The 27,505-nt window shown below is 37.5% G+C and overlaps 1 protein-coding gene across 1 annotated transcript in view; it reads left to right on the forward strand.

Moving 5' to 3' along the window:
- The window catches only part of LOC113453253 (inter-alpha-trypsin inhibitor heavy chain H3-like), a 34,927-nt gene that overhangs the window by 590 nt on the left and 6,832 nt on the right, over window positions 1-27,505 (forward strand). Inside the window, exons 2-17 of the mRNA XM_087923990.1 lie at window positions 2,715-2,735; window positions 4,646-4,812; window positions 5,863-5,967; window positions 6,684-6,846; window positions 7,098-7,208; window positions 9,109-9,234; window positions 9,320-9,436; window positions 10,582-10,750; window positions 12,696-12,821; window positions 13,694-13,875; window positions 14,630-14,815; window positions 15,666-15,805; window positions 16,707-16,861; window positions 24,116-24,129; window positions 26,163-26,310; window positions 27,222-27,426. Of these exons, the coding sequence (XP_087780116.1) occupies window positions 2,715-2,735; window positions 4,646-4,812; window positions 5,863-5,967; window positions 6,684-6,846; window positions 7,098-7,208; window positions 9,109-9,234; window positions 9,320-9,436; window positions 10,582-10,750; window positions 12,696-12,821; window positions 13,694-13,875; window positions 14,630-14,815; window positions 15,666-15,805; window positions 16,707-16,861; window positions 24,116-24,129; window positions 26,163-26,310; window positions 27,222-27,426 (2,135 nt within the window). The remainder of the gene's footprint in view (window positions 1-2,714; window positions 2,736-4,645; window positions 4,813-5,862; window positions 5,968-6,683; window positions 6,847-7,097; window positions 7,209-9,108; window positions 9,235-9,319; window positions 9,437-10,581; window positions 10,751-12,695; window positions 12,822-13,693; window positions 13,876-14,629; window positions 14,816-15,665; window positions 15,806-16,706; window positions 16,862-24,115; window positions 24,130-26,162; window positions 26,311-27,221; window positions 27,427-27,505) is intronic.

Genomic DNA, 27,505 nt, shown 5'->3' on the forward strand with positions numbered 1-27,505 from the left:
GGTTTCGATTCCATTCCAATATCATATTCTAATCCATAAGAAGACAGCTTGAGTTATGGTTTGGGCTCTGAGGATTTCTTTGCATTCCGTGCATCAGAGATTACTCAATATATGATGGATAAGTAGGCAATATAAACCATGCTATACTAATTGTCTCATTCATGCCATTCCTTTTATTGGTCCCACTTGCTTATTTATTGGGTGTTTAAGGCTTCCTTATTTCCCTGGATTCTAGAAAGTACAAAATTTGGTATTTTAAACTATTTTTGAAATTGCAGTATTAGAAACCTCATTTTTCTTCCTGTTTCCAAATTTTGTCCTAAATGCAGTTAATGCTACAGCTTTCAATGTACTGTACTGTACAATACCACCCTATTTTGGTATTAGACACAGATACACATGCACACAAATTAGATGTAACAAAACATTGATCCATATATAAACAAACAATCCTATGTGATCTTAGGCTGTATTTAGTTTCCTTTTATGTATTGTTTTATTGAACTGCACTTTTGTACTTGATTACATGGTACTTAGCATCACAGTGCAATTATTCATGAGTGATCCATCTGTCCATGCCATCAACAACCAAAAAAAGAGAGGAAACTGCTAATTTATTAATGAAATGAACAGAGTGGCAAATGGTGTATTTTCATATTCTGGAATGCAGAAATCCTAATTTATATGCAAAGAGTGTAGCTACCATTATTCCCATATCTTTCTGTTTGAACAGATTAGTGTTTTTTAGAGAGAAGCTACATAATGCCATGAAATTATATTATATGAATTATATGTTGGGAACAATGGTGGGATTCAAATTTTTTTACTACTGGTTCTGTGGGTGTGGTTTGGTGAGTGTGGCAGGGGAAATCTCCAGTCAAAGGTGGTATTTGCCGGTTTTCCGAACTACACAAAATTTCTGATACTGGCTCTCCAGAACTGGTCAGAACCTGCTGAGTGCCACCTCTGGTTGGGGACATAGAATTATATGTTGGGCAAAGAATTATATATATTATATATTTTGGGAGCCAAACTACACTTCTTTAACCCATAATTTGATCTTTATAGCTGATTTAAAAACAATAGAAGGAACAGGAGGTGGAAGACATTGGGGCAGATACAGGTCTTGGACTTTATATGTGTCAGTTGGAGTCATCTCACTCCTGTTATGGACCCATTCCTAATATCTGCAGTGACAGAAATATATCTATAAGGGTTTTTCTCCACAGAAATTAGAAAGGGAAAAGAAATACTAACTGGGACTATAGAAAATGCAGAGTGATAAAAACCCCTTCTTGCCCACACTATGATACTGATCTGGCTCACCCCTCTGCCCTATAGCACGTCAATGTCCAAATTCACACTGCCTTTGTCCTGCCAGAGCCCAAATATTCCAGGGTGTGGAGCCCAGTGGCAGTATGTTACGGGTTCAGCCCGGTAGCAGCGATGAGCAGCAGAGACCAAACCAGTTCTTTCCGCCACTCTGTTGCTAGGTCCACTTGTTATCTTCTGCTTTTGAAGCGCAGCTGCTCTGCGCGGCACAGCAGAGTGCTTCACGGCAGCTGCTGAAGTGACCGGGAGAGTGCAGGCTTGCAGGAGGTGAGTTGGAACACCCCTGTGCCTGTGCAAACATCTCTGCACCTGTGCAAAGTGCGTGTTTGGCGTGCACATGCATACAAAGTGTGTGCGTATGAGCAAAGTGCGTCCACCAAGCCACGCCCACTGAACTGGTGGTAAAAGGTTTTGAATTCCTCTGCCAATATTTTAAGGGAAATCTGCAGCTAGGACAATGGTGTATGTGTAGCAGTGGGGTTTTCTTTATTATCCCTCCTCATGACTCTGCATGCAAGCTATGGAGGGCCCCCAGAAAGGATTCATCTTGGCAATGTGTGGCATCCAAGCGGCATCAATCCCTTTCACCAAAGGCCTGAGCAAAGAGCCTGGTCTTTAAGGCCCTTCAAAAAACTAGCAGGTGGGAATCATTCAAATATCAGGGGGAACCTTAGTCCAGACAATAGGGATCACCATCTTAGGAGTTGTGGTGGTGCATTGGTTAGAATGCAGTACAGCAGGTTACTTCTGCTGACTGCTGGCTGCCAGGTGTTTGGCAGTTCAAATTTCACCAGGCTCAAGGTTGACTCATCCTTCCGAGGTGGGTAAAATGAGGACCCAGATTGTTGGGGGCAATATGCTGACTCTGTAAAACACTTAGAGAGGGCTGTGAAGCACTGTGAAGTGGTATATAAGTCTAAGTGCTATTGCTATTACTACTGAACCTGTTTCAGACAGACTGAACAAAGAATCTAATGTAAACCTAGCATGATACTTTATTTTGAGCTTTAAATTCTTGTGAAAGCATATCTTAAAAAGAAGTTTAAATGACAGATTAGAATTGAAGACCCCATTAGTCATGGACCTCACTAAATGATATGGGGCCTGTTCTTATCTTCCAATCTATACCAAGGGGGCTGTTGTGAGAAACAATGGAAGAGGAACTTTTCAACTTTTTGGGGAGAAATGGGATAGGCATCTAACGAATGGATTAAATAAATATTTTAATAGACAGATGAATGTTGGAGCAATGCATATTCTAAGACAAAGAACTATTATTATGAATATATCCAAACATTTACTATAACATAAATTTATGTAGTCATTTAAATTTGATTAACAATGAATAATAATTTATTTTTATTACTTTTTCCCCTTTACAGAAGAGAAATGTTGCAGATGCTGTAAGTATTCTCCTTATTTATGAATCTTGTGCTGGAAAAACTTTCATCCTTTGATTCATTGATTTTGAACTGAACTGTAGTATTTATATCCATGCTCTATTTTGAGTTGCCTTTGTATTCAGTCCAGACTTTGCAGATATTGCATGTTTAGAAACTGCGGCAAAACAGCTTCCAGATTCATTTTGCAAGGCTGTTAAATTGAGTTTTATTTCATGCTTTAGGCAAGAAGTTTATGCGTAAGGTGGAAATGGCTCCAAACTCTGTATCAAAAGATTCTAAATGATTTCCTTTCATTAAACTTGTATATAATACCTCTGAAGTCAGGAAAGGCAGAAAGACCCAGCAGAAAAGGGGAAAGGAAGATATTAAGAAAGAGAGGGATATAAACTGGAATGAGAAAAGATATGGGGAAAAGAGGGGGAGGAGAAGCAGTAAGAAACAGGTCCATGAAATAAAGAAATACGGAAATAGTAAAATGTTGAAAAGATATTGTTTTTTCGGAGATAATGGTTGATGAATTAAAAAGGGGATTCTGCAGGGTGACAAGGGGTAATAAGAATATTTCTGCAATTAAAAATATTTAGAAAATAGGGTAATATAGATAATGATAACTCTTATTAAAAATCAAGGGGGGAAAATATGCTGAGGAATCCAAATGAAAAGATGTAATGATTATTATTGTAACTTCTTGAAAATAATGGTTTAGTGGGAATCAAAATGAGGGAATAAAGATATATTCTAATAATTGAGGTGTCACACTCAAAACAGTAAAAGGGGAGAAACCTATACTTTTTTTTTTTAGTGTTAAAATTTGTATTAATCTAGAATTTATAAAAAGAATGTGTAATGGAAAGGGAATATGACAGACTAAAGAACCAACTAAATTAATAAGTCAATATAGACTATTAAAAGCAAGGAGAGACATTGGTAACTTTTATTATTATTATTATTATTATTATTAGGCAAACATATTGTTTATCTTTATTTTTAAAATAAATATTAAAGGATTATATTTGAAATGATTGAAATGAAACAAAAAGATGTTTCGATTGAGATTAATGAAAGAGGCTAGAATTAATGTGTTTGTTTCTCTCCTTCTGAAAATTTGGAATGGAAAAGGTAATAATAGAATTAAGCATACATATATGAATGTATAATTGCTGTCATATTTGTATGTAAAGGTGATAACCCGGAAATATGTTGTCCACTAAAAAGAGTTTTTTGTTTTTAATGTGAAAAACTGAATAAAATTTGTTAAAAAAAACCTTGTATATATTGCAAGAATTGTCCATCATAAAAAAATGAGTGCTGTATATTGGAAGATCAGACTGTAATAACTTGATAGTGAGTTGTTTTTACTAGTAAATGCATTTATATATCTATGGTATTTATGTCCATGTAACCAAATATTATGTTTAAGTTGTGATAATTACTAAGTTGTGAAAATTACTATTAATCCTCCCATCCTTCCTTTCATCCATTTCCTCCCACTTATGACTGCATGACTGTAACCTTGTTGCTTGTATCCTAATAATTTTTATTGTTTCCTAGTATGATTTGATTGCTTATTGTACCCTATGACTATTATTAAGTGTTGTACCTTATGATTCTTGACTCTTGATGAATGTATCTTTTCTTTTATGTATACTGAGAGCATCTGCACCAAGACAAATTCCTTGTGTGTCCAATCACACGTGGCCAATAAAGAATTCTATTCTAATCTATATTATAAAATGGAAAGTCTAATGACAATACATACCGAGAAAATGGATACATATTTATTGTTTTTCTACTTCTCATTGTGCTCTTAAAACTTTGTTCTGAACTTCTATTTGAATTATACCAATCTTCCCAATTTGAAACTGGTTAATGTCTTTTACTAACCCATCAAGTAAATGCTCATTTTCCAGAACACAGATGGCATAGATATCTATAGAATGAACATTGATTCCCATATTACCTCTCGATTTGCTCATAATATCATCACCAGTCGGGCCATCAACTTTGGCAATGCATCTAAGGAAGCCTTCTTTGATGTGGAGCTCCCAAAGACAGCATTCATCACGAACTTCATCATGTATGTAAAATTTTCCAAAACAATTGAGTTGTGAACAGACATTCATTTAGACCTTCATGGTGCCATTGCCCTAGGTGAAAACATATCTGGTCCCATAGTAGAAATTAGGTGTAAGGGTCACCTTTGGTTTCAAATTTCAAATATGTGAACTAGCTCAATTTTGGAAATAAATTGTCCTTGGTTATTCTCAAATTGCAAAAGCCTACTCTGTCTGTCTGTCTGTCTGTCTGTCTGTCTGTCTGTCTGTCTGTCTGTCAAATCTATACACCACCCATCTCACTGTAGAAATGATTCTGGGCAGTATACAATAAAAGAAACCATAACCCCCCCGCCCCCCCCAAACACATAAAAATACATAGTGTTAAAAAGGGGGAAAGATAATTTTATGTATCCCCCATCAAAAGGCATGGAGTTTGTTTATTCCTTGGGTCCTGACTGATTACATGTCTAATAGTAACTGCATTATTCTTTCATAATACTGTAGAATAGGGAAGATTAATCTGCGACCTCCAAATTATTTCACTTCAATTCACATTAGCCTGAGTCCACACAGCCCTGTGAACTCTTTGTAGTTTAACCTTTGGGGAGGCCACAAACTTTCCGGCCCTCTAAGAGACACTCCCTTGGAATGACAAATTCAATTTTTAAAAATAAAAATATAATTACGTTTTAATTCTGTTTGGCTGAAGAGAGTATCGGAAAAAATGTTTTAAAGCAGCAATTGTCTAATTTATCTCTTTTCTTGATTTTGTGGTGGAAAAAAAATCCAACTGCTGCTTCTTTCTGTGCTCTGTCTAAATATGCCAGTGGTTGACTATAGTCTATAAGGTCTTTGTAGAGCACAGGGCTTCCCTTTTGCAGGACAGAAATTTCCATGGGGTGTTTTCTTCATAACTGCCCTGCATTTAATTGCAATTGTCTAATCCTTAAGACAATTATGACATAAATGTTTCTCATCTGAACTCATGAATACAGGGAAGAAATTTGATGCGTTGAAAAGAGAAAGACCACAAATATTTTGATGTATAGAATATTTTTTTTCTTTCCTAGGACAATTGATGGTGTGATATATCCAGGAACTATAAAAGAAAAAGAAGCTGCTCAAAAACAGTATCAACAAGCAGTTTCAAAAGGACAGACAGCTGGTCTAGTAAGGTGAGATTTTTTTGAAATCCTAGTAATTTATTACAGGATGACAAAAAGAGAGAAATGTATGGATTTGTACAGAGAACTCAGTACCTTGGAGGAAGAGTTGACTTTTGTACAGTTATTTCAGCAAATTGCTAGTGGACAAGAATAGGTATGTTCAATACTACTTCTAAGTCCAGACTGTGCATTCAATGGAGCAAACATCACAAGAACTGTGCTGAGTACCAGCATCAAAAAAATACCATTTTGGATGAGAAAGGATGAGAAAGTTTATGAGGATAATTTATCAGGTGTCGTCCCCTCCTCCCCTGCCAGCATCCAGCCAGGGTCAATTTTTTCTATATTTAATATTTTGATGATTACTTAGATTTTTTTCCTTCTTTGTACACATTTCTCTCTCTCTCTCTCTCTCTCTCTCTCTCTCTCTCTCTCTCTCTCTCTTTCTTTCTTCTTCCTTCCTTCCTTTTTTAATTATTGTTTTTTGGGGGATTTTTTTTCCTGTGTTGTATTGTATTCCCATTGATAAAACACAATAAATATATATTAAAAGAAACACTATTTTAGAGAGTATGTAGGAGCTCCATTTCTCAAAACATGACCTTTTTGTTTAATTTCACTGTAATAATAATCTAACATTATTCCCTTAAATAAAAATACCCTAAAATACATTTTATTTTAATGCAATGGCATGTATGCTCAATTAAAAAACTGGGCCTTTCTAGGGCTTCTGGGAGGAAGACAGAAAAATTCACTGTTTCAGTCAATATTGCAGCATCTACTGAAGTGGTTTTTGAGTTGGCCTTTGAGGAGCTGCTGAAGCGAAGATTTGGCTATTATGAGATGTTCATAAAAGTCAACCCAAAGCAGCTTATCAAGAACTTTGAGGTAAAAACTTTCTGAAATTACACATGGTGTTAATTTTTTTCAGAATGCATTTAAATGAATGGTTGTACACATTTTATCATTTTCATAACTATGCATTTATGCTACTTAAGATGATAGTAAGAACAGATAGTAACTGTTCTTCTGAAGATTCAGAGAAAGATTTAGAAATCTATGGGGTCCTCTTTGGAGGCCTCTTCCTGAATTTGTCAGTAAATTTGTCAGTGACAGCATGATTCAAATTAACATTTCAGATTGAGGTCAACATCTTTGAACCCCAGGGTATCAGTTATCTGGAAGCTGAAGGCTCATTCATCACCAATGACTTGTTACCAGTCTTACAGAAGTCTTTTTCAGGAAAAAAGGTATACTAGACAGCAATCTTAGTCAAAATGAGTTTATTTTTTTAATAACAAAATATGAAATTTCAACATTAGTTTATTTTATTTACTTAAACGATTCCTACCGCTGCTCATCTGATGTGTTACAACTCTGTGTGACTCACATTAAAACAAAAGTAAACAATATAACTAATCACCAAAAAGCCCAAACAAATCCCAGCGTCCTGATCAATGCTTCCTAACCCATCAGTGGACATAGGGCTCCATCCTCACTTCATCTCAAGGTGACGGCTAACCTTTTCGTCATTGCCTGCCAAAAGTGCATGCACACACATGCGTGACTGCACCCATAATGCAATGCGTGACCTCCCACCTGCTGCACATGCACGCATGACCCTCCCCTGTGCACCACATGCACCTCTGTGCATGCGCGCATGTCTCCTGCGTGACCCCTGTCCCTGTGCATGCGAGGCAGATATCTGGCAATCAGCTGGCTGGCAGGAGGCACGCACGTATACGCAGTGGACTGATCTGGGGTGATGGCTTGTGTGCCGTCAGAAATGGCTCTGCATGCCACTTCTTGCATGCGTGCCATAGGTTTGCCATCATGGGCTTGGGGAAAGAGCCAGCTCTTTTCTGGTTTCTGGAAAGCTTCGAAAAAGAAGGGGGAACTGCCAGATTTTATGAGGAAGGCTGTTCCCCACAGCACGGGCTACTATAGAAAAAAAATGTGTTTTCTAGGTCCCCCTAAAAAGTTAAGGGAATATATTAAAGCAATAATATATTCATTGGACACGAGAAACCAATAATTAATTTAGAAATATAAAGTAGGCCCACATTTCCCAAACTGTATGACAGTGCCTGTGAACTCTTAAAGATACTGTGGGATTGTTTTACTACTTAATAATCTTGCAGTAGAGTAAACCTGACAAGAAAACCAAAGCCATGCAGGTCAGTGTTACTTTTATTGTAAAGCTTTAGTAAGCTTGCTAGTCTGAATACACTCCCCCGCCCCACCTTTATTTTAGCATGAATTAAGGAGGACTTGTCTGAAATGGTTACTCATGTTGCATTCTTGACCAGGGCACAAGCTTTTGTTTTAGCAGTGCCATGGTACAGTTTGGGAATTGCCAAGGTGCTGTGAAAAAATTATTGAGACACTTAAGGACACCTTGAAGAGAGAAGGATTGGGACCCTTTGAACTAGGCAGTTATTTGAAGGAGTAGTGTTGGAAGAAAAATCCTTCTGGGTTCAGTTCCAAGTGGGGGAAAAGACACTGGAAACATGGAGGCTGTTTGGAAGGTTTAATATCAGGATCACATGGCCTGGAGCTCCAGAGTGAAAAGGAAGGAGATCAAAAAAGGGACTGAGGTGCGGAGAGAGCCTGGGTTTTATACCCTCTGTTAGGATTTGAACCGGAGCTTGTTTCTAATTGGTTGTCAGACTGCCATGAGGGGCAACTCTGTAGACTGTCCTGGGTTCCAGGCTTGGTTGAGCCTTGCTGGATGATTTATATCCTTAAAAAGGCTTTTGGCAATTGCTATAGCTTTACCTGGAGTTCCTTGTTATGAAAAGTATTCCAGCCCAGGCCTTAATGGCCCACCCATTAACAAAGGTGGAGGTGAGTTTCTCCTTCTGAGTTTCTACTCTTTTTAGAGGAAATATTCTGCCTTTTAAATATTTCTTAGGATATTTCAATTTTCTAGGAGAGGGGTGGGTGCTAACTTCCTACAGTAGCATAGAGTTTTGTTGCATGCTTTGAAGGTTTAAATTTTGTTTCATATGCAAGATATCAATTTTTCTGTGAAGCAGGTATTCATATTTATAGGTTCCCACTGAACATAGTTTGCATATGCATGGTTAAACTTGATAAACTTATGTCTGTGCATTTATAGGGGTGCATATGTATACATTGTGTTTTCAGGGCAAAATTTCTTTCAAGCCAACTTTGGATCAACAACGGACCTGTGCAGACTGTCTAACAACACTACTGAATGGAGATTTTATTGTAAAGTATGATGTGAACAGAGAAGCTACAGGTAACCTACAGGTAAGCAGACCTTAGTTGAATGGGCATGCTAATTGCATCCTGTAGAAATTTCACTTCATATAACTTTTACCTTCTTATTTTTCAGATCGTCAATGGATACTTTGTACACTTTTTTGCACCCAAAAATATTGTACGTTTGCCTAAGAATATTGTTTTTATCATAGATGTCAGCATCTCCATGAGGGGACGTAAACTAATACAGGTAACTCCATATTTTAAAGTCAGTTTTAAGGACAACTAATGCTTAAATTAGCTGAAAGGTTCTCTCAGGTTGCCTCATTACTTTTATTTGCCAGCACTCTTGCATCCCAGTTATGAAGGCCTGGACCATGTGATTTAATACTGGTCACTTTTCAGTATGCATAGCACAATGTGCAGAAGGAGGACTTCAATCACACAGTAGATGCCCTCATCCCACCATGTTTTTATCCCCTCTAACTCATCTCAAACACCATGACTGAAAGGAAAAGGCAAGGGGTAAGCAGCAGTCTAACTGCTGCTGAGACAGACTATATAGTCAGACTGCATTTTTGCATGGAACTCATGTTTGCATCTTATGCTAGCTGAAGATATGGAGGTTCTCAATGATATAGAAATTTTGGAGGGTGCAGATCTTCTGGCCTATTGCAAGGGTGCGACTTCCTGTCTGCCATTGGGATCTGTACCTCCTTGGCCATTCTTGCAGGAGGTAAGAGGGAATAAGAGGAACGGGGCAGCTCACTGGTGCACTCCATTTCTTCTAATGTTTTAGGTTTTTTGGTCATGAAAATATTTATTTTGTGGAAGACCTGGTGGTCTTCCAGGAGAATCATGTTTCCTTTAGGGCACACAACTAAAGAGTCTCTCTCCACTCTTGTGGAGAGAAAGCTGGCCTTTATCGACACATTTCCCTTCCTTTGAAAGCTAGGAATTCCTTACTGGCTTTTAAAATGTTTTTATCCATAATATATATCAGGTCTATAACAAAGAGCTTCCAGAGAGGCTATGAGTGGCTACTCCAGAAAAGATGCCAAGGACAGCCAAAGGGGAAGGTTCAGAAGCAATCTGGTATTCCAAAATGACTTGGGACTAAGTCCCATCAGTCCCCATCAGCATGTCCAATAGTAAGGAATGATGGGACTGGTGATCCAGAATATTTCTCCAGAACCAGACTGCCTAATGTTGTTATGAATCCAGCTATAAACTATATCCTGGTTTATACAGCTTTTCTGTAGTCAATTGTACCTCTGTTTATAGCCAAACTGAGTTCCTGTAAGAATGTAAATAATTGCTGGAAGTAACTAAGTTAAACTTCTATATCTTTATTAAGGTTTTTGCTTTAAGCATTGTTCTAATGTTTAATTTTAGACAAAAGAAGCACTGCTAAAAATATTAGAAGATATAAAAGAAGAGGACTACATAAATTTCGTACTGTTTGGGAGTGAAGTACACAAATGGAAAGACACCTTAATCAAAGCCACTCCTGAGAACTTGGTAGAAGCAAGAGATTATGTTCAGCAGATTGATATAGCTGGATGTATGTTTTGTGGGGAAATGGGCTATATTTGTTTAATTATAGTAACTAACAGCATTTGCAGTTTCTTTACTGCAGAGTAGCATGTAAATTATAAACATTAACATTCCAGCAAGGGAAGAAAACAGAGGAAGGACCAATTGTCAGGGGATAGAATAACCTTGATAATCTTTCATTATTTATTTATTTTTATGCATCTGTATCCTGAGTATCATTTAACAAAACAGATGTTTAACAACAATCACCCCCTCTTTATTGTGAATAATCCAATTGATGCTATCTAAAACAGTGTTTCTCAACCAGTGATTTTAAGATGTGTGGACTTCAACTCTCACAGTTCCCTAGCCAGCAGGGAGCTGAAGTCCACACATCTTAAAGTTACTGAGTTGAGAATCCTTAATATAAAAACTTGATAAGATTCACTGTGGGAAGAACTACAAGGTCTTTAAAAAAAAAGCCTGCATGAGATAAGGGCATAAAATGAACAAATGGAGACACAAACAATGCTGAATATTTTACAGCAGGGGTGTCAAACACTATTTCATCGAAGGCCACATCAGGGTTGTGTTTGACCTGGGGGGGGCAGGAGGTGTGGCCAAGGGGCATGGCCTGCTCGATGTCACTCATCGAGGCTCTGTTTTTGGCTGCGACAGCCTCTTTCAGCCTTCTGCCAGCAAAAAGGGAGTTCGGGGAGGCCACGTGCAGCCTGCCCGGGCTCTGCTTTCGGCCGCGATGGCCTCCTGCAACCTTCTGCCAGCAGAAATGGAGCTCCCCCTGCCTTCTTTGGCAAAGGGCTACAGGAGGCCATTGCGACTGAAAATGGAGCCTGGGAGTTTGACACTCCTGTTTTACAGGATAACCTGTAATTTTAACACAGAGAGTCTACATGGCAAAAGCTTTTGCCTCATAATGGATGCTGAAGGAAAAGGCTCTATTGCAATAGCATCCATAGGCCACCTGAGGACATCCAGGATGTCATGCCACAAGCTGTCTCCCTTTTAGTTTTCTGTGTCAAATATAAAAAGAGGGGGCCTTGTGTTTCAATACTGCATTGCTGATTTTGTTATACTGATTCTCCTTGTCCATGACCCCACCCCTCCAATGCCCTGGCCCATTAATCTCATTCATTTTCCAATTTCTCCTGACATAAATGCACATATCTTTGATGTATTTCCATGTGTGAATGTATATCAAAGTCTTATATGAAACCAGACCATTTCCCCTTGGAGTGGAGTATAGGTTTGACTAGGTGAGTTAATAGTTCTCCAGGGTTTCACAGACATCTTTTGAACTACCACAGTCTGGGATTCTAACCAAAAATTAAATAAAAGATACCAAACAGATGCTCTATTGCTGGATTTTTAAAAAATGTAATACTGCACGAGCTCAACCATAGCTTTGACATGCCCTCATTCCTTAGATATAATAGCTTGAAGAAAAGAAATACAATTTTAAAGAATAGATACGGCACACAGAGAAAAGAAAAAAAAAACAATGATTTTTATCATGGAAGCCCATTTGCTGGTAGAATGCTACAATATTCTCTTTCACTATATAAACATGTTAATACAAGTGCAAGCAGGTGGAGCTACAGTAATACAGAATATGGAAAAACAGAGTTGGAAGGAACTTTGGAGGTCTTCTATTTCAATATCCTCAAGCAGAAAATCCTATACTATTCCAGACAAATGACTGTCCAATCTACTCTTAAAAATCTCCAGTGATAGAGCACCCACAACATCTGCAGACAAGTCATTCCACTGATTAATTGTTCTCACTGTCAGGAAATTTCTTCTTAATTCTAGGTTGGATCTTTCCTTGATAAGTTGCCATCTGTGAGTGCTTGTCCTGCCTTGAGGTGCTTTGGAGAATAGGTTGATCGGATCCCCCCTCCTCTCTGTGTCAGTCTTTGAGGTGCCTATTTTTAACTTGTGCACTTTCGTTCCAGGGACAAATCTTAATGGTGGCTTAATGGCCGGTATTGAACTGCTGAATGAGGCTCACAAAAATGGTTTTTTGCCTGAAAGAAGTGCTTCCTTAATTATTATGCTAACAGATGGCAGACCAACTAAAGGTAATTTTCTTGACAGGCAAGCTTGGTATAATACCCTGGAACTAGCTTTGGGTTTCATATTTTAGCCTTACACAAATTAATCTCTGCATCTGACATATATATTGGTGTAAAACCTATTTAACACTAATCATCATCAATTTAACAATGATTTATGCAGCAGTAAACACGTTATGCAATTATTTAGGAACTTTGAAGAGAATTTCACCTTAATCAAGAATAAACCATATGACCATGCTCAGAGTCCCTTCATTCTTCTGGCTTCAATGAGCTGAAACATGTTATAAATCCTTCAGTAAATCATCATTTCTCATTTTATCAAACCCAGGGAGCTATATAGATAATGCCTGGGTTCACACACTGTGCTAAATAAGCTATGGTTTACTAAACTCCCATTTGTTGAATACACCACAGTTGGCTGGATTTACAAGACCAAACTACTTTACGGATTGGTTTGATGTATAACTCTAGCCAAGCCAATGAACAAACTTTAAACCATACTTTTCATTATAGCTTCTCCATTGTAAAGTCTTTGCACAAAACTATTGCACACAAAAAAATGGTTCCTGGTTGCTTTGTGCATTTATATGAAGGGGAAAACAAAAAAGATTTGGGTGTGACAAAAAATAATTCAGATATCAACTCACTTATCAAAATACAGTGTACTGCTTTATTAATATGAACCACAATTATATGTTAACTGAATCAGGACAGGAAACTGCTGTTCTGAGTGGCAAATCTGATTTCAAAAGCAAGCCATGTTCAAAATTCATACTAAGCTGAGTTTTTATTACTTGGGGTATTATAAATGAAACAGGAACAACAAAAATGTATTTTTAAAAAATTATGTTAACTTTTTGTGTGTTTTCCTGTAGGAGAATTAAACACAGACACAATTTTAGAAAATGTTAAAAATGCAATTCAAGGAAAGTATCCTTTATATAATCTTGGGTTTGGCTATGATCTGGACTATGGATCTTTAGAAAAGATGGCATCAGAGAACAATGGGTTGGCTCGGCGTATCTATGAAGATTCTGATTCCGCTCTGCAGCTGCAGGTTTAAATGATAAAATATTCATTCAACTTTTGCATAAAATAATAGATAAATATAATCATTATATAATGGCTTTACTTTTAAGTCTATTTAAAAAAATTAAGTCCAGCAATGACATCCTTTTCTAGATGAACATGGCTTGGGAGATGGGTAGGTCAGTCAGATAGGTCACACAATGAGTTCTCCAGTGCAATATAACAGCAAGATTGGTGGAAGGGAGCTCCCATTTAGCCTCAGATTGCAGTGCCCCAGCCCAGGGCATGTTACGTTGGATTGTTTTGGTATCTGAGCAAGTCTTACCTACTTCCCTGGGAGCCAGTGACTTGCATCTTAACACCCACCTCCATAGCTACTAAAGATAGTCACATTGCAAACATATTTTTTTGGATTTATTTATTTATTTATATCCCACCTTTATTTATTTATTTTTATAAACAACTCAAGGCAGTGAACACTTCTCCTACCTCCTTCTATTTTCTCCACAACAACAAGCCTGTAAGATGGATTGAGCTTTGGGCCTTTGGCTGGCCCAAAGTCACCCAACCAGCTTTCATGACAAGAACTCATAGTGTCCTGGTTTCCAGGCCAGTACCTTAACCATTACACCAAGCAGGCTCCTTAGTAAATAATAGAATTTAATGGGGCACCCATTCCTCTTGACAGACTGTCAAGCTGAAGTTTTACTGATAATTGGGTCAAGGTGTTTCTATATTTGCTTTTTTTTTTCTTTTAAACATTCTGTTTGATTTCCCTTTAGGGCTTTTATGATGAAGTGGCCAATCCTTTACTTACTGAAGTGGAGTTACACTACCCTGAAAATGCCATCTCTGATCTGACTCAAAATAATTTTAAACACTATTATGACGGTTCTGAAATTGTTGTGGCTGGACGCATCATAGACGATGTTCTCAACAGTATTACTGCAGATGTGAAAGCTCATGGGGTAAATACAAGATTGGATCCTTCTCCACTCACGGGCAGGGGAGGGGAGAGCACCCCCGTCTCTATATAATGGTTCCCTATTTAAAAGGATCTTATAAATGGAAACTTGTCATTCAAAGTACAACTCATCTATTAAAACAGGGCTCCCCAACCCCGAGTTTGTGGACTGGCAGCAGTCCACGGCATGCCAGAAACTGGGCCACGCAAACAAGTGAAGGCCTATCCATGGGATACAGACAAAATGCACCTTCTGGTCCATGGAAAAACCTCTCTCCATGGAACCAGTCCTTGGTGCCCAAAGGTTGGGAGGGCCTCCCGCTGTATTAAAAACATAGGCCAAGGAGTAATTTCAGTACTTTCCATATCTGGCATCCAGTAAGTAGAAAGTGTACAGTATGTGTGCCAGAGTCTCTCTGTTTGTACATGAACAATCTGCTTCTGGGTCTTTCAGAGCCTGAAAAAGGTTAGGAAATTGGGGTGCTCAGAAATTCAGCCACATTTAGGGCCAATTCCAGGGTCCCACAGTTTTTACAATGGCTTTGCCTATTCATAACAAAACCACACCCAACAAGCACTATTGGTTCATTTGCTGACCATGGCATTTGCTTAACAACCATGGATTTATTTAATGACTACTGCAAAAAAGGTAAAATTGGTTGGTCCAACCATTTGATGACCATCATGACTTACAACTGTGAAGTCCAGGATCCCTTACTGTCATATGTTGAGGACTACCTATAGGTGCTGTGACTGCTGTACAGTAAACTATTACTATAAATGTAAACAATCTGAATTGCTGTCATACAAATTAATCAGTAAAAGAAAGCTTTTCTTTTAAAAATTTCTAACAGGCTGAAGATGACCTAACTTTCTCTGAACAATCAGATATTAATCAAACAGCCCAAGCTTTTGAAGATCAGCAGTACATATTTGGGCATTACATTGAGAAACTTTGGGCTTACTTAACCATTCAACAGCTTTTAGAAAAACGGTAACGAAGGATATTTTCCTCATGATACATTAGTTTAGAAATTTTATAGAAATATCTTCTGCTCAATCCAATGAAGTAACAATCCTACGTGTAATTACCTGGGCATAAGCCCCATTGAACACAGTGTGTTTGCATCTGTCACATTGATTTGTAGAATTTATAAACCACATGTTCATTGTTTAAAAAAACAATACCAGACTGAAACATTTAAAAACATAATTTTTGATAAAAATTAAAAGAATCAAGGATTTAACTAAATAACTCCTCCTAAAACCTCATGGAAAACACAAGACAGCTCAATATGTAGGGGAGTTAGAATTATAGCATTATAAATAATGCAGTACTTACCCTATGTTCATTTATTCTAAAATGTTATTAAAATATTTGTTTGCTCGATTTAGAAGGCAGCTTGAGTCCAAAATGGCTCTGGGGCAGCTGGCATAATTAAAACACAACGGAAAACAATTAAAAAGAGAGAATTTTTTTAAAATGCCTTTAGTATCAGTATCAGAATTTTATACAATAGCCTTTTAAAGGTAAATAACACTGCAACCTTCATGTCGGTGTATCAAGCTGTGAAAGTATTGTACAACTAAGATATTAGGCAGTAGGTGTCTTCTAATAAAGAAATCATTGCAGCTTCAATTTTAGACTCTACAAAATGTTCATAAGACATGCTCAGGATACAATGGAAACAGTTGTTTTCATTTACTTGACCCCAGTATTTAGTTGTCAAAGTATTACTGCATTTGAACATAGAGCTTTGGTTACTATTGTACATATTGGTCGTTTTTTGTGTATGTATTGCATCCTTTTTTCAAAAAAGAAGAAGGCCTTTATGCCACTGGCTGTAAAAACATCTAGTGGTAAGTAATATATTAGGTGTTGTTCTGTCATCTAGGAATTCAGCGAAGGGTGATGAGAAGACTAATCTTACTGCCAAAGCCCTGGAGATGTCTCTGAAATACAAGTTTGTGACTCCTCTGACATCCATGGTGGTCACAAAGCCGGAAGACAATATTGATAAAGCTGCAATTGCTGACAAGCCACTAGAAGGTACCCATACTTACTAACTTTTATAATGTTATCAATAAAGAACATAAGTGATATTGTCACACATATGAAATAGCTGCATTTACATGTGAAGATAGTCTGAAGCACTTCAGGGAAGCAGCCACATAAGCCTGGAAAAGAATGGCATTGTTTTATTGATCCAGAAAGCATTGCTTTTATGAGCTGCTATGTATTCTGAATTATCCTTTGAAGGATTGGATTTTGAAGAATTGGATTGATTGGATTAAACTGAGTATGGTTTCTAACTGGCTGACAAACTGTACTCAATGAGTAGTCCTTAATGGTACTACATCTATATGGAGGGAAGTAAGCAGTGAGGTGCCACAAGATCCATCTTAGGCCTAATACTCTTCAATATCTTTATAAATGACTTGGATGAGGGAATAAAAGGGAAACTTACCAAATTTGGGATGATACTAAGATGGCAGGAATAGCTAACATGCTAGAAAATAGGTTTAAGATCCAGAAGGCTCTTGGCAGACTTGAAAAATGGGCCATATCTAACAAAATGAAATTCAATGTAGAGAAAAGTAAAGTCTTCACTTAGGAAAGAAAAACCAAAAGTAAACATATGGTGAAACCAGGCTTAACAGCAGTAACTGTGAGAGGACTGTTAGTGGACAACCAATTAAATATAAGCCAACAGTGTGCAATGGAGCCCAAAAAGCCAATGCAATCCTAAATTGCATTAACAGAGGGATTCAATCAAGATCAAGTGAAGTACTAATACCACTCTCTAAAGCCTTAGTAAACCACACCTAGAATACTGCATCCAGTTTTGGTCACACACTGTAAAAAAGATATTAAGTGCAGAGAAGAGCAACAAAGATGATTAGAGGACTGGAGGCTAAAACATATATGAAGAACAGTTACAGGAACTGGGCATAGTCTAGTGAAGAGAAGGAAATACAAGGGGAGACATGATAGCAGTATTCCAATATTTGGGGGACTGTTACAAAAAGGAGGGGATGTCAACCTGTTTTCCAAAGCACCTGAAAGCTGGACAAGGAATGTTGGGGGAAACTGACCAAGGAGAGATTCAACCTAGAAATAAGGAGAAATTTTCTGATAGTGAGAACAATCAACCAATGGAACAACTTGCCTTCAGAACTTGTGGGAGCTTCATCACTGGAGGCTTTCAAGAAGAGAGTGGAGTGCCATCTGTCAGAAATGGTGTAGAACCGTGATGGGCAACCTATGGCATGCATGTCAGAAGTGGCACGCAGAGCCATCTCTGCAAGCAGTCATCCCGGATCAGGCCCAGTCCCACCAGCCAGCTGATTGCTGGGTATCTGCCTCATATGAACAGCCATAAGATCACAACAGAGAGTAGTTTTCTATATCTCTGTCATCTAGTTGTAATTTGTTTTTTTGCAGCCTAGACCAAGAAAATCTGCAAACCTACATGCCCAGAAGGCTCCCTTTTGAAATAGGATAATTAGGCAAAACACAGAAAAGAAACAAGAAATAGTAAGCAAGGAAATTAAGTCAGGATGTAAGGAAAAGTAAAGCAAATAGTTTACCTCAATACCATTTACCATAGCTTTCTATACTCTGATTCTACTACTTTCACTTTAGGCATGAAAGCCAACAGGTTAACTTTGGGCCAGTCACTCTTCTCTCTCAGCCCAACCCACCTCACAGGGTTGTTGTGAAGAAAACAGGAGGAGGAAGAAGTATTACCACCTTGTGTTATTTATAATAACAATAAAGATGCTGGAAAAAAAATTAAAAAATAAAAACACTAAGTCCATACATCATTTCATATTCTCTTTTGTTCTCTTTACATCTTACATCTGCCTTTTTGACAAAATATCTCTTTCCATCATGGCATTTCTAGGCTTCCCTTTCTTCTGAACCCATTAATTCCTCCTTCATATGTTTGACGACTTGATCTGCAATTATTTTTTGCTGCATAACTTATCCACTTCAGCTCATTAATCCATACCTTGGCTTCCCTGCATTACTCATAATCTGTCCAGAAGATCAGGCTACATTTATTCTGAACATTATATCTTCCTCTTTCTCTTCTAGTTCATCATCCTCTCCACCTACCCGCCCTTTGCCATTTCATTGTTTTATATTCCAAATTGCAAGAATCTACAGGTCCACAAATCTTGGCTGCTGTCATCCTTCATGATTTGGGCAATTAAAGATTTAATATACTATAATACATTTTAGCAATGTAGAGAAGATATAGATTACTAGCTTAATCATACCCATGCAACATACAGCACTACTTGCTAATGGTCTGGAAAATGTTGGTCAGTTATGGTAAATTTGACAAGTATGCAACTAAAGTCTGGGGTTCTCTCAAGCATGTTTATACTGTTCAATGCAAGTTAGGATCTCCAATCCATAATAATGGTTCTTTCGCAAGCCAGCATTCTGTTGACCACAATCAAGAACAAGAGATGCATGCAGTGCTTGGGATATGTGAAAGGCAATTTCACAAGAAGGTTCAGAAATCTGTGAAATTGATCAATTCCATAGAGACAAGTACCAATAGAAAATAATATTTGTAGCTCAGGGTTGAATTGTGGAGTCCTTGGTGCTCTCAGAGCATGGATTTGTTTTTGTTTTTGGAGCAGACATTTACCAAATGTCTCCCAAATTAACATAGGTAACATCTTCAGGGCTAGAAGAAAGTGGGTTTTGTTCTCTGTTCATACACAGTAGCTACCCCATCAGTGTTGGTGGGAGTGTTGTTTGTTCTTGGTAGTTCCTTGATTAGGCTGTGTTTATGCTTTGATAGTTTATCAGAGTTGGTATTTGCTTGATTTCCCTTTGTTTCCCACTCCAAGCATCAAGGATTCCAGAGGGACACGTGTTTATTTCACAGTCCTATAAAGGTGTCATAATTCTTTATAGGACTGTAAATCATAAATGTTCTTGAGGAGTTTTTTTGTTTATCAAAGCAGTATTTTATTAACAATGTTGTTCTTTTTTTGTTTTTCACCTTTCTTATGCATTGTTGGAACAGCTGAGGGTAAGTTTGACTTTTATTTTAATTTTTAGCTTTAAATTTTTTTAAAAAATCAATTAAGGAAAATAAGTGGTATTTGGGGTTCATTGCTGCCAATGGTATGGATCTTGAGGCTCATCTGTTGTATGTCAAAACTGGCCATGTGAATGGACAAATGTTTGGTCTGGATGATGGATGTTTGCAGGAATTGGCTGCATTCATTATAATGACATAAGTAACATTGGGGCAATGTTTTATAAGATCCACACTTTCATATATCCACGGGACATTACAACATGTATAACAAGAATTTTATATTCAATGTATTGAGGCTGCTAATTCTGCAAGGTATGTGGGGTGGCTAGAAGAATCATACTGAGAAATTGGAAAAGTAATTTTATTCCAGATTTTAATGAATGGTTGTTGGGAATGCATGATTTATCTACTTTGGAAAGGGTATTTTCTACTTATTAAAGGATATCATATAGCAATATGTTATATTATGGCAGCAATTTTGTAAAATTTTACAATAATATTTTTATTGATTATATTAGTATATTTATTAGTAAACCAGTGACTTTTGATAATTTGTGACATGTAAGTATTTCTCTTTGTTTTTGGGGGATTGGGTTTCCCCCCCTAATTTCTTTTGGTTGCTATTGTAATGTGAATTATTTTGTTAATTGTGTATATTAAATATGTAAAATTAAAATTAAAAAATGCTCCCTTTCTCTATAATATATTTAGAATGCATTGGAAAAAGTAATTGAAGGAACTGATTTGAATGCTGGATGTGGGAGATGTTCTGGGTATTTTGATCCTTCAGGAATTCATCTGTACAAATTCTTAATAATAAAATAGCATTTAACGGAGATATGGGGTACTTTTCCTTATTCATATTAATGTAATTATTTGCTTTTCTTTCATTTGCAGCTACTCAACAATGTAAGTGACAATTTTATATTTCTGAACTATCTCATTTCATTAAAAAGGAATTGGATAAAATTGTTTGTGTGACATTTCTTCTGAACTGATTGAAAATACAGCTAACAGCAATATGACCATAGAATAGAATAGAATAGGATAGGATAGGATAGGATAGGATAGGATAGGACAGGAATAATAGAGTTGGAAGGGACCTTGGAAAACCCCCCACAGAGATACATTATTTTCTTTGTTTCAGTTTGCATAATAATAAATCTGCCTGTGAAACTGAACAATTAATTGCTTTTTTCAGTTGAATTTTATCATTTTGCAGTAAAAGAATAGTTATATACTGCTCTGAAATCTCTAGTGAGAAATGCCATATAAAGAAATGTTGTAGATAGATCGATAGATCGATAGATCGATAGATAGATAGATAGATAGATAGATAGATAGATAGATAGATAGATAGATAGAATCACTTATAGTCTCCAAGAGACTTAATCTCCATCAATTTGTCTTTTGACAATAAGCATTTTAAAGCTATTTAGTGCCATGACCATCTATGGAATGTCCTTTTACTCAGGATCTGGCTTCTATACAGTCATAAATCTAAATTGTTATTGTGGTCAGTGTAGCTACCTCTGAAGTGGGTTCCTTCCCATTGTGGAAATCTTATAAAAGAACATGACTAAATCTGCATTGACATATTTCAGGATAATCCTTCAAGTGGTTGAAATAAACTGCCTTAATAAAAGCAACTCACTGAAAAGCAATGTCAGTTTTTTGAGGGAAATGTTGGTATATGGACTGTCCATGTTCATGACTGCCTGAAGAATATTCTCTTGGAGATGATCAATTAATTTTCATTTCAAAGCTGAATTGAAGTCTTTCATAAATACTTAGATATATGGACAGCACAGAATTGAACCAATAGGAAAGCCCAAAACTGCCCATTATAATTTTTGAATTTGAGTTAATTAAAAATCCTCGACAGAAATTCTTGAAGTATATCAGTGTAGAAATTTATTGTACTCTTCTTGTATGACTTTTCTTTACTAGTTAATTGGAATCTCATTGGAATGATACATGTTATTTTATTTCATTCATATTGTTTTTTCTCTTTCTTTTACTTATCTGACAATATCAGACATTTTACAAATAAAAACCAGTCACATGAAAGCATAATATAGTATTTTTTATATAACAAATTTTATTAGATATAAACTTTAAAAACATTGAACTTGGTGGACTTCTTTGACATACATTTTTATCATTACATATTATGTTAAATACTCTGAAAATTTTGTACATTTATATACATATATACATTTAATCTTTATACATTTTAAATCCTTTCCATTACCTTTCCATTACATTTTACTAACTCCCTTTCATTTCCCTCCAGTGGTAAAATTTATTCCATATTATATAATATTCTGACTCGTGTTTATCCTTCAGTTCCAATGTCAACCTGTCCATTTCAGTGCATTGTAATATCTTATCCATCACCTCATCTTCCCTTGGGATTTCTCTAGCCTTCCAATTTTGGGCATGTATTATTCTTGCCACTGTATTACATGAATTATTATGTAGGTGTCAGCTTTACTATACTTCTCTGCCATAATTCCCAATAAAAACGTCTCAGGTTTGTAGTTTATTTTTAGCCCCATCATTTCCTCTAGCCACAGCCAAATTTTATACCCAAAACTCCTGTGTCTTTTTGCAGACCATACAGGATAATATGTGCTCCTTTCTCTCAAACATTTCCAACAATTTGGTGATTGGTTTGCGTATATTTTGGGCAATCTTGCTGGTGGGAGATGCCACCTATAGAACATCTTGTACAAGTTTTCCTTGTTTGATGTAGCTAATGTTATTTTTTTTTCGCTCCCAAATTTGTTGCCATTGATCCAAATTTATATTATGTCCAAAAACCTTGGCCCAGGTCATCATCGTTTCTTTGACCTGTTCTTTATGCATTTTATAGTCCAATAAATATCTGTAGATATTCATTATTTATCTTCTGGCCCTAATAAGATTTTATCTAATACCGAATCTTGTAGATTAATTCCCCACTCTTTTTTGTCTTTTTAATACCTTGATTTTATCTGGAGATGAAAGCATAATATAGTGTTGACATTCACTGAAACTCTGCTATTAAAATCAGATGAAAACTAAGATAAAAATTCAGTGTGCTTTAAAGTTGGTAAAACAAATACAGCTATCCTAATTTCAGTTGTGATAACCCCTTTTCCTTTTTTCCTCTTGTGCAGCAGTACCAGTATATGCTTATCCATCATTTACCTCATCAAGCCCTACACACAGATACACAAGTGGTAAGTTTTGTTTTGATGTCTTTTTTTGTAAATGGAAAGGAGAAAAGTGTAATATCTAAAGTCTGCTGGTGGACACTTTATATTGTGATTATTTTACCATAAAACACATTAGTAATATACATGTGTCCCATGTATATGAGTGGGATTCAGCTGGTTTGGGCTGGTTCGGGCAAACTAGATGTTAAATTTGCATCCAGTTTAGCCAACTGGTAGTTCCGAAGACCAGCTAACCCTGCCCCACCCCTCCCAGGAGTTTGGTTCTGGCTCCCAGGTAAGTGCAGGGAGCCCTCCTAGGGCCAAAACGCAGCACGGGGGGGTGCAGTATGCCCCCGTACCCCATTTTGGGCCTAGGAGGCCTCCCTGCAGCCTCTTGGGAGCAAAAACAGGGCATGGGGGGGGTGTGGCAAAAGAAACAAAAGAGAAAGAAGAAAGAAAGGAAGAAAGGAAGAAAGAAAGAAAGGAAGGAAGGAAGGAAGGAAGGAAGGAAGGAAGGAAGGAAGGAAGGAAGGAAGAAAGGAGGGGGAGGGAGGGATGGGAGAAAGAAAGAAAGAAAAAAAGAAAGGGAGGGAGGGAAGGGAGAAAGAAAGAAAGGAAAGGAAGGGAGAAAGAAAGAAAAGAAAGAAAGAAAGAAAGAAAGAAAGAAAGAAAGGGAGGAAGGGAGAAAGAAAGAAAGGAAGTGAAGGAAGAAAGGAAGGAAGGAAGGAAGGAAGGAAGGGGGAGGGAAGGAGGGGAGAAAGAAAGGGAGGAAAGGGAGAAAGAAAAAGAAAGAAAAAAGAGAGGGAGGGAAGGGAGAAAGAAAGGAAAGGAAGGAAGGAAGGAAGAAAGAGGGAGGAAAGGAGGGAAGAAAGAAAGGGAGGGAAGGGAGAAAGAAAGAGAAAGAAAGAGGGAGGGAGGGAGGGAAGGGAGAAAGAGGGAAGGGAAGGGAAAGTGAATGAGATATGGAGGGAAGGAGGGAGGGAGGAAGAGAAAAAGGAGTGCAAGGAAGGACCACAAACCTGCTGGCACTAGATGCAGCTTCAAAGGTTGCTTTGAAACAGCACAGCAATCCAGGGCTGGAAGGGACCTCAGAGGTCATCTAGTTCAACTCCCTGCTCCAAGGGCATTGTTAAAGTGAGTTTCTCTCTTTTGACCCACCCAGTCACATGACCACATAGCCACACCCACCCAGTCATGCCCACTCCATCATATGACCAACAAGCCACACCCACCTAGTCACATGACCACCTAGACATGCCACCTAGTCACATGAACACCAAGCCACGCCCACCAAACCACGCCCGCAGAACCAGTTGTTTAAAAATTTGAATCCCGCCCCTGGTCCAATCTAATTTGGAGGTTTAGGATTATGCTAGAAGAGTAGCGTACAGACCCCTTTTTCATAGGTTATATCCTTTTTTGTTTCTAGTTTTCTCTAACCGTGGCTTGCCATGCCATGAAACCTGGCAAATAATAATTTAGTTAGCATGGCTGAAAATCCTGCCTGGCCAAACCATTTGCAGGAAGTCCTCGGTTAGCAATGGCAACTGGGATTGGAATTTCTGTCGCTAAGTGATGCAACAGGAAAGTGCAACATCATGTGACCTCATTGCTTAGCAACCCCAGCAATCCCCACTGCCATCATTAAGCAAGGATTGGACAGGTCCTTAAGCGAGTTCCAGGTGACTTGCAAATAGACCAGCAGGCAGGTAAGATACAGTGCACAGGCAAGCATAGCAGTCCAGGGATGGCTGCTGCCAGGCAGAGGAGGGTGCAAGAGATTTACCAGAGTGACTTGCAGCCTTCTCTGTCAGTTTTCTCATTGACTTTGCTTGTGGGAAGCCAGCAGAGAAGGTTACAAAAGGCGAACATATGATTATGGAATACTGCAACCCTTGAAAGTGTGAACCAGTTGTCACAGTCACTGTGGGAGTGCTGTGTTGGCTGGAACTTCAAAGACCAGTAGCATGTAAGTCTTCTTTTTCAGTACCATTGTAATTTTGAACAGTGACTTAATGAAGTATAGTATAGTGTAGTATCTCTATAGCCAGTAGTGGGATTCAAATTTTTTTACTACCGGTTCTGTGGGCATGGCTTGGTGGGTATGGCAGGGGAAGGATATTGTAAAATCTCCAGTCAGAGCTGGTATTAGCCAGTTCTCCGAACTATTCAAAATTTCCACTACCGGTTCTCCAGAACTGGTCAGAACCTGCTGCATACCACCTCTGTCTATAGCTATGTTATCAAAATGTTAATCAGATGGTTCATCAAATATAGCAAACACTGGTTAAAAACATCTAGGACACGGACAAGAAGATCTAGGATCTGTACAAAAGATTAGTAGATGAAACTATATCTAAGACTCCATGGCAAAATTTCTATGAAAATATTTCCATCACATATTCACATCGTACTCAGGTCAGAAACACCAAGGCATTTCTGGGTTGAAAAGTTAGTTGGTAACATCACCATTTCCTGGGGGACGTCCAATTGGAGGCTCCTTTCATGTTCCTGATGAGAGCTGGAGTGAAGAATGGGAGCTCATCCCGTCTCACAGCAGCATTTGTGTCTTGAATGTGGGCTTGCTAACCTCCAATCCAGCATCCTAACTACTTGTGCCACTGTCCTATCTTCAACACAAATTGAGTGGCACATTGAAAGTATTATCATACTGAAAATATTATTATAGTATGTGAACCAAATTCATAGAAGGCATAATTTAGCCATAAATTTTCAATAAAATATTCTTTGGAGTTAAATCTCAAATGTGCAAAGTGAAATCTTAAGAAACAGTGATGCAAATTCATAATGTAGTCTGTTCGGCTTTAGAGTCTCATGTGAATGTAACTTGATTAAAAACAACATAGGTATTGTATACTGTACTTCATGGCTTATAAAAGTGAGATGTACTTAGCCATCTGGGACTTATGCAACAAGTAGTGGTTAAAACAAACTGTGACTGACTACAATGCCAACCAAACCCCTGAGTTCAGACTCTTTTTTGAATATGTTGATGACATTAACAATAAAAGGGGAAAATTTATCACAAGGTATAATTTTATAGAAGGCTTTGTATGAGGATCAAAAATCAAGCAGCCCATTTCTCTCTACAGTTGATGGAGATCCACATTTCATCATAGACATCCCAGAACAAGATGATCATCTTTGCTTTAACATTTATGCAGATCCAGGGAAAATTTTAAACCTAATCAGGGACCCTAGTACAGGTAAGTTGAAATGATCTTGCCAAGACACAGGTTTCTTATTTCATCTTCTGCCTAAGAATTAACTCAGATGTAGAGTTGTAATTGCAGGAATGTTCCAATCTCGGATGGCAAACCTCAGATAAAGAATGTTTCCAAGCAAATACAACTCGGGCAAACAAAGTCACTAATCTAAAGGAGGATTAGAGAGAGGAAGTAAACATATGTTAGACTTTAACTAGAGATAATTAATTGTGTTAATTACTGTGCTAAACAGTAACAAAAGTTAAGCAGTAACCAAAGTTAACCAATGATGGAGGATAACTAAAAATGTGTATAAATGCAAGACTAGACTCCAATAAAGATCATCATGATTCAGTTGTTCATGATCAAACAACTTGACTGCTTCGTCATTTCAACACTCCGATATTTGTGTATTTATTGATTTAATCAATTCATATGATCACCAAACTCACAAATTGTAATTTTGGGAAACTTGCCTAGGATTAAAACAGAAAAAGTAGGGGAAGGGTGTGGGGTGGGTTTGTCACAAAAGGTAATCATTAGAAAACCCAGTTCAGCATCCAAGACAGGCTGAACTAACACCATGGCCTGATGCCTGGAGGAAAGAGCCACATTTTCACAGTTTTACAAAAGAGCAGCAATACTAGGGCCATCCAAATCTCTAATGAGGGGGCAGGGTGGAAGATGTCTTTCCATAGAAAGAATCTATAACAGAGCTGAAAAAGCCAGATTTATTATTATTATAGTGATTTTACAGGACATAAAATATACTCTTTCATTGCGCTAATATAGTTCTATAGCTATTGAAATCTGCTTGATCATCCTTTAATTGTAATTATTTATAGAATAAAATCAAATTGCTTTCCATTGAAAGAAACCTAGAAAGAGCCTCTCCTCTTCCTTTTTTTAAGGCATTACAGTCAATGGACAGCTGATTGGAAATAAGCAGAGCAAGAACGATGTCCAGCCACAAAACAGTTATATCGGTAGACTTGGGATTCTCAACGAAGAACTGAATTTAAAGCTTGAAGTAACTCCTGAGAAAATCATTCTATACAACGGCACAAAGCAGATGACATTCACATGGTTGGATGAAGTTACCTTACTACATCCCACGTAAGAGCCTAAATCACATTTAAAAGTAAAGTGGACTAGAGTCAAGAAACTCAAAGAAGGGTGGTGACCCATCAAAGTG

The sequence above is a fragment of the Pseudonaja textilis genome, chromosome 2 (genome assembly GCF_049901715.1).
Source record: "Pseudonaja textilis isolate UNSWEBS1 chromosome 2, rPseTex1.2, whole genome shotgun sequence".
Taxonomy (NCBI): domain Eukaryota; kingdom Metazoa; phylum Chordata; class Lepidosauria; order Squamata; family Elapidae; genus Pseudonaja; species Pseudonaja textilis.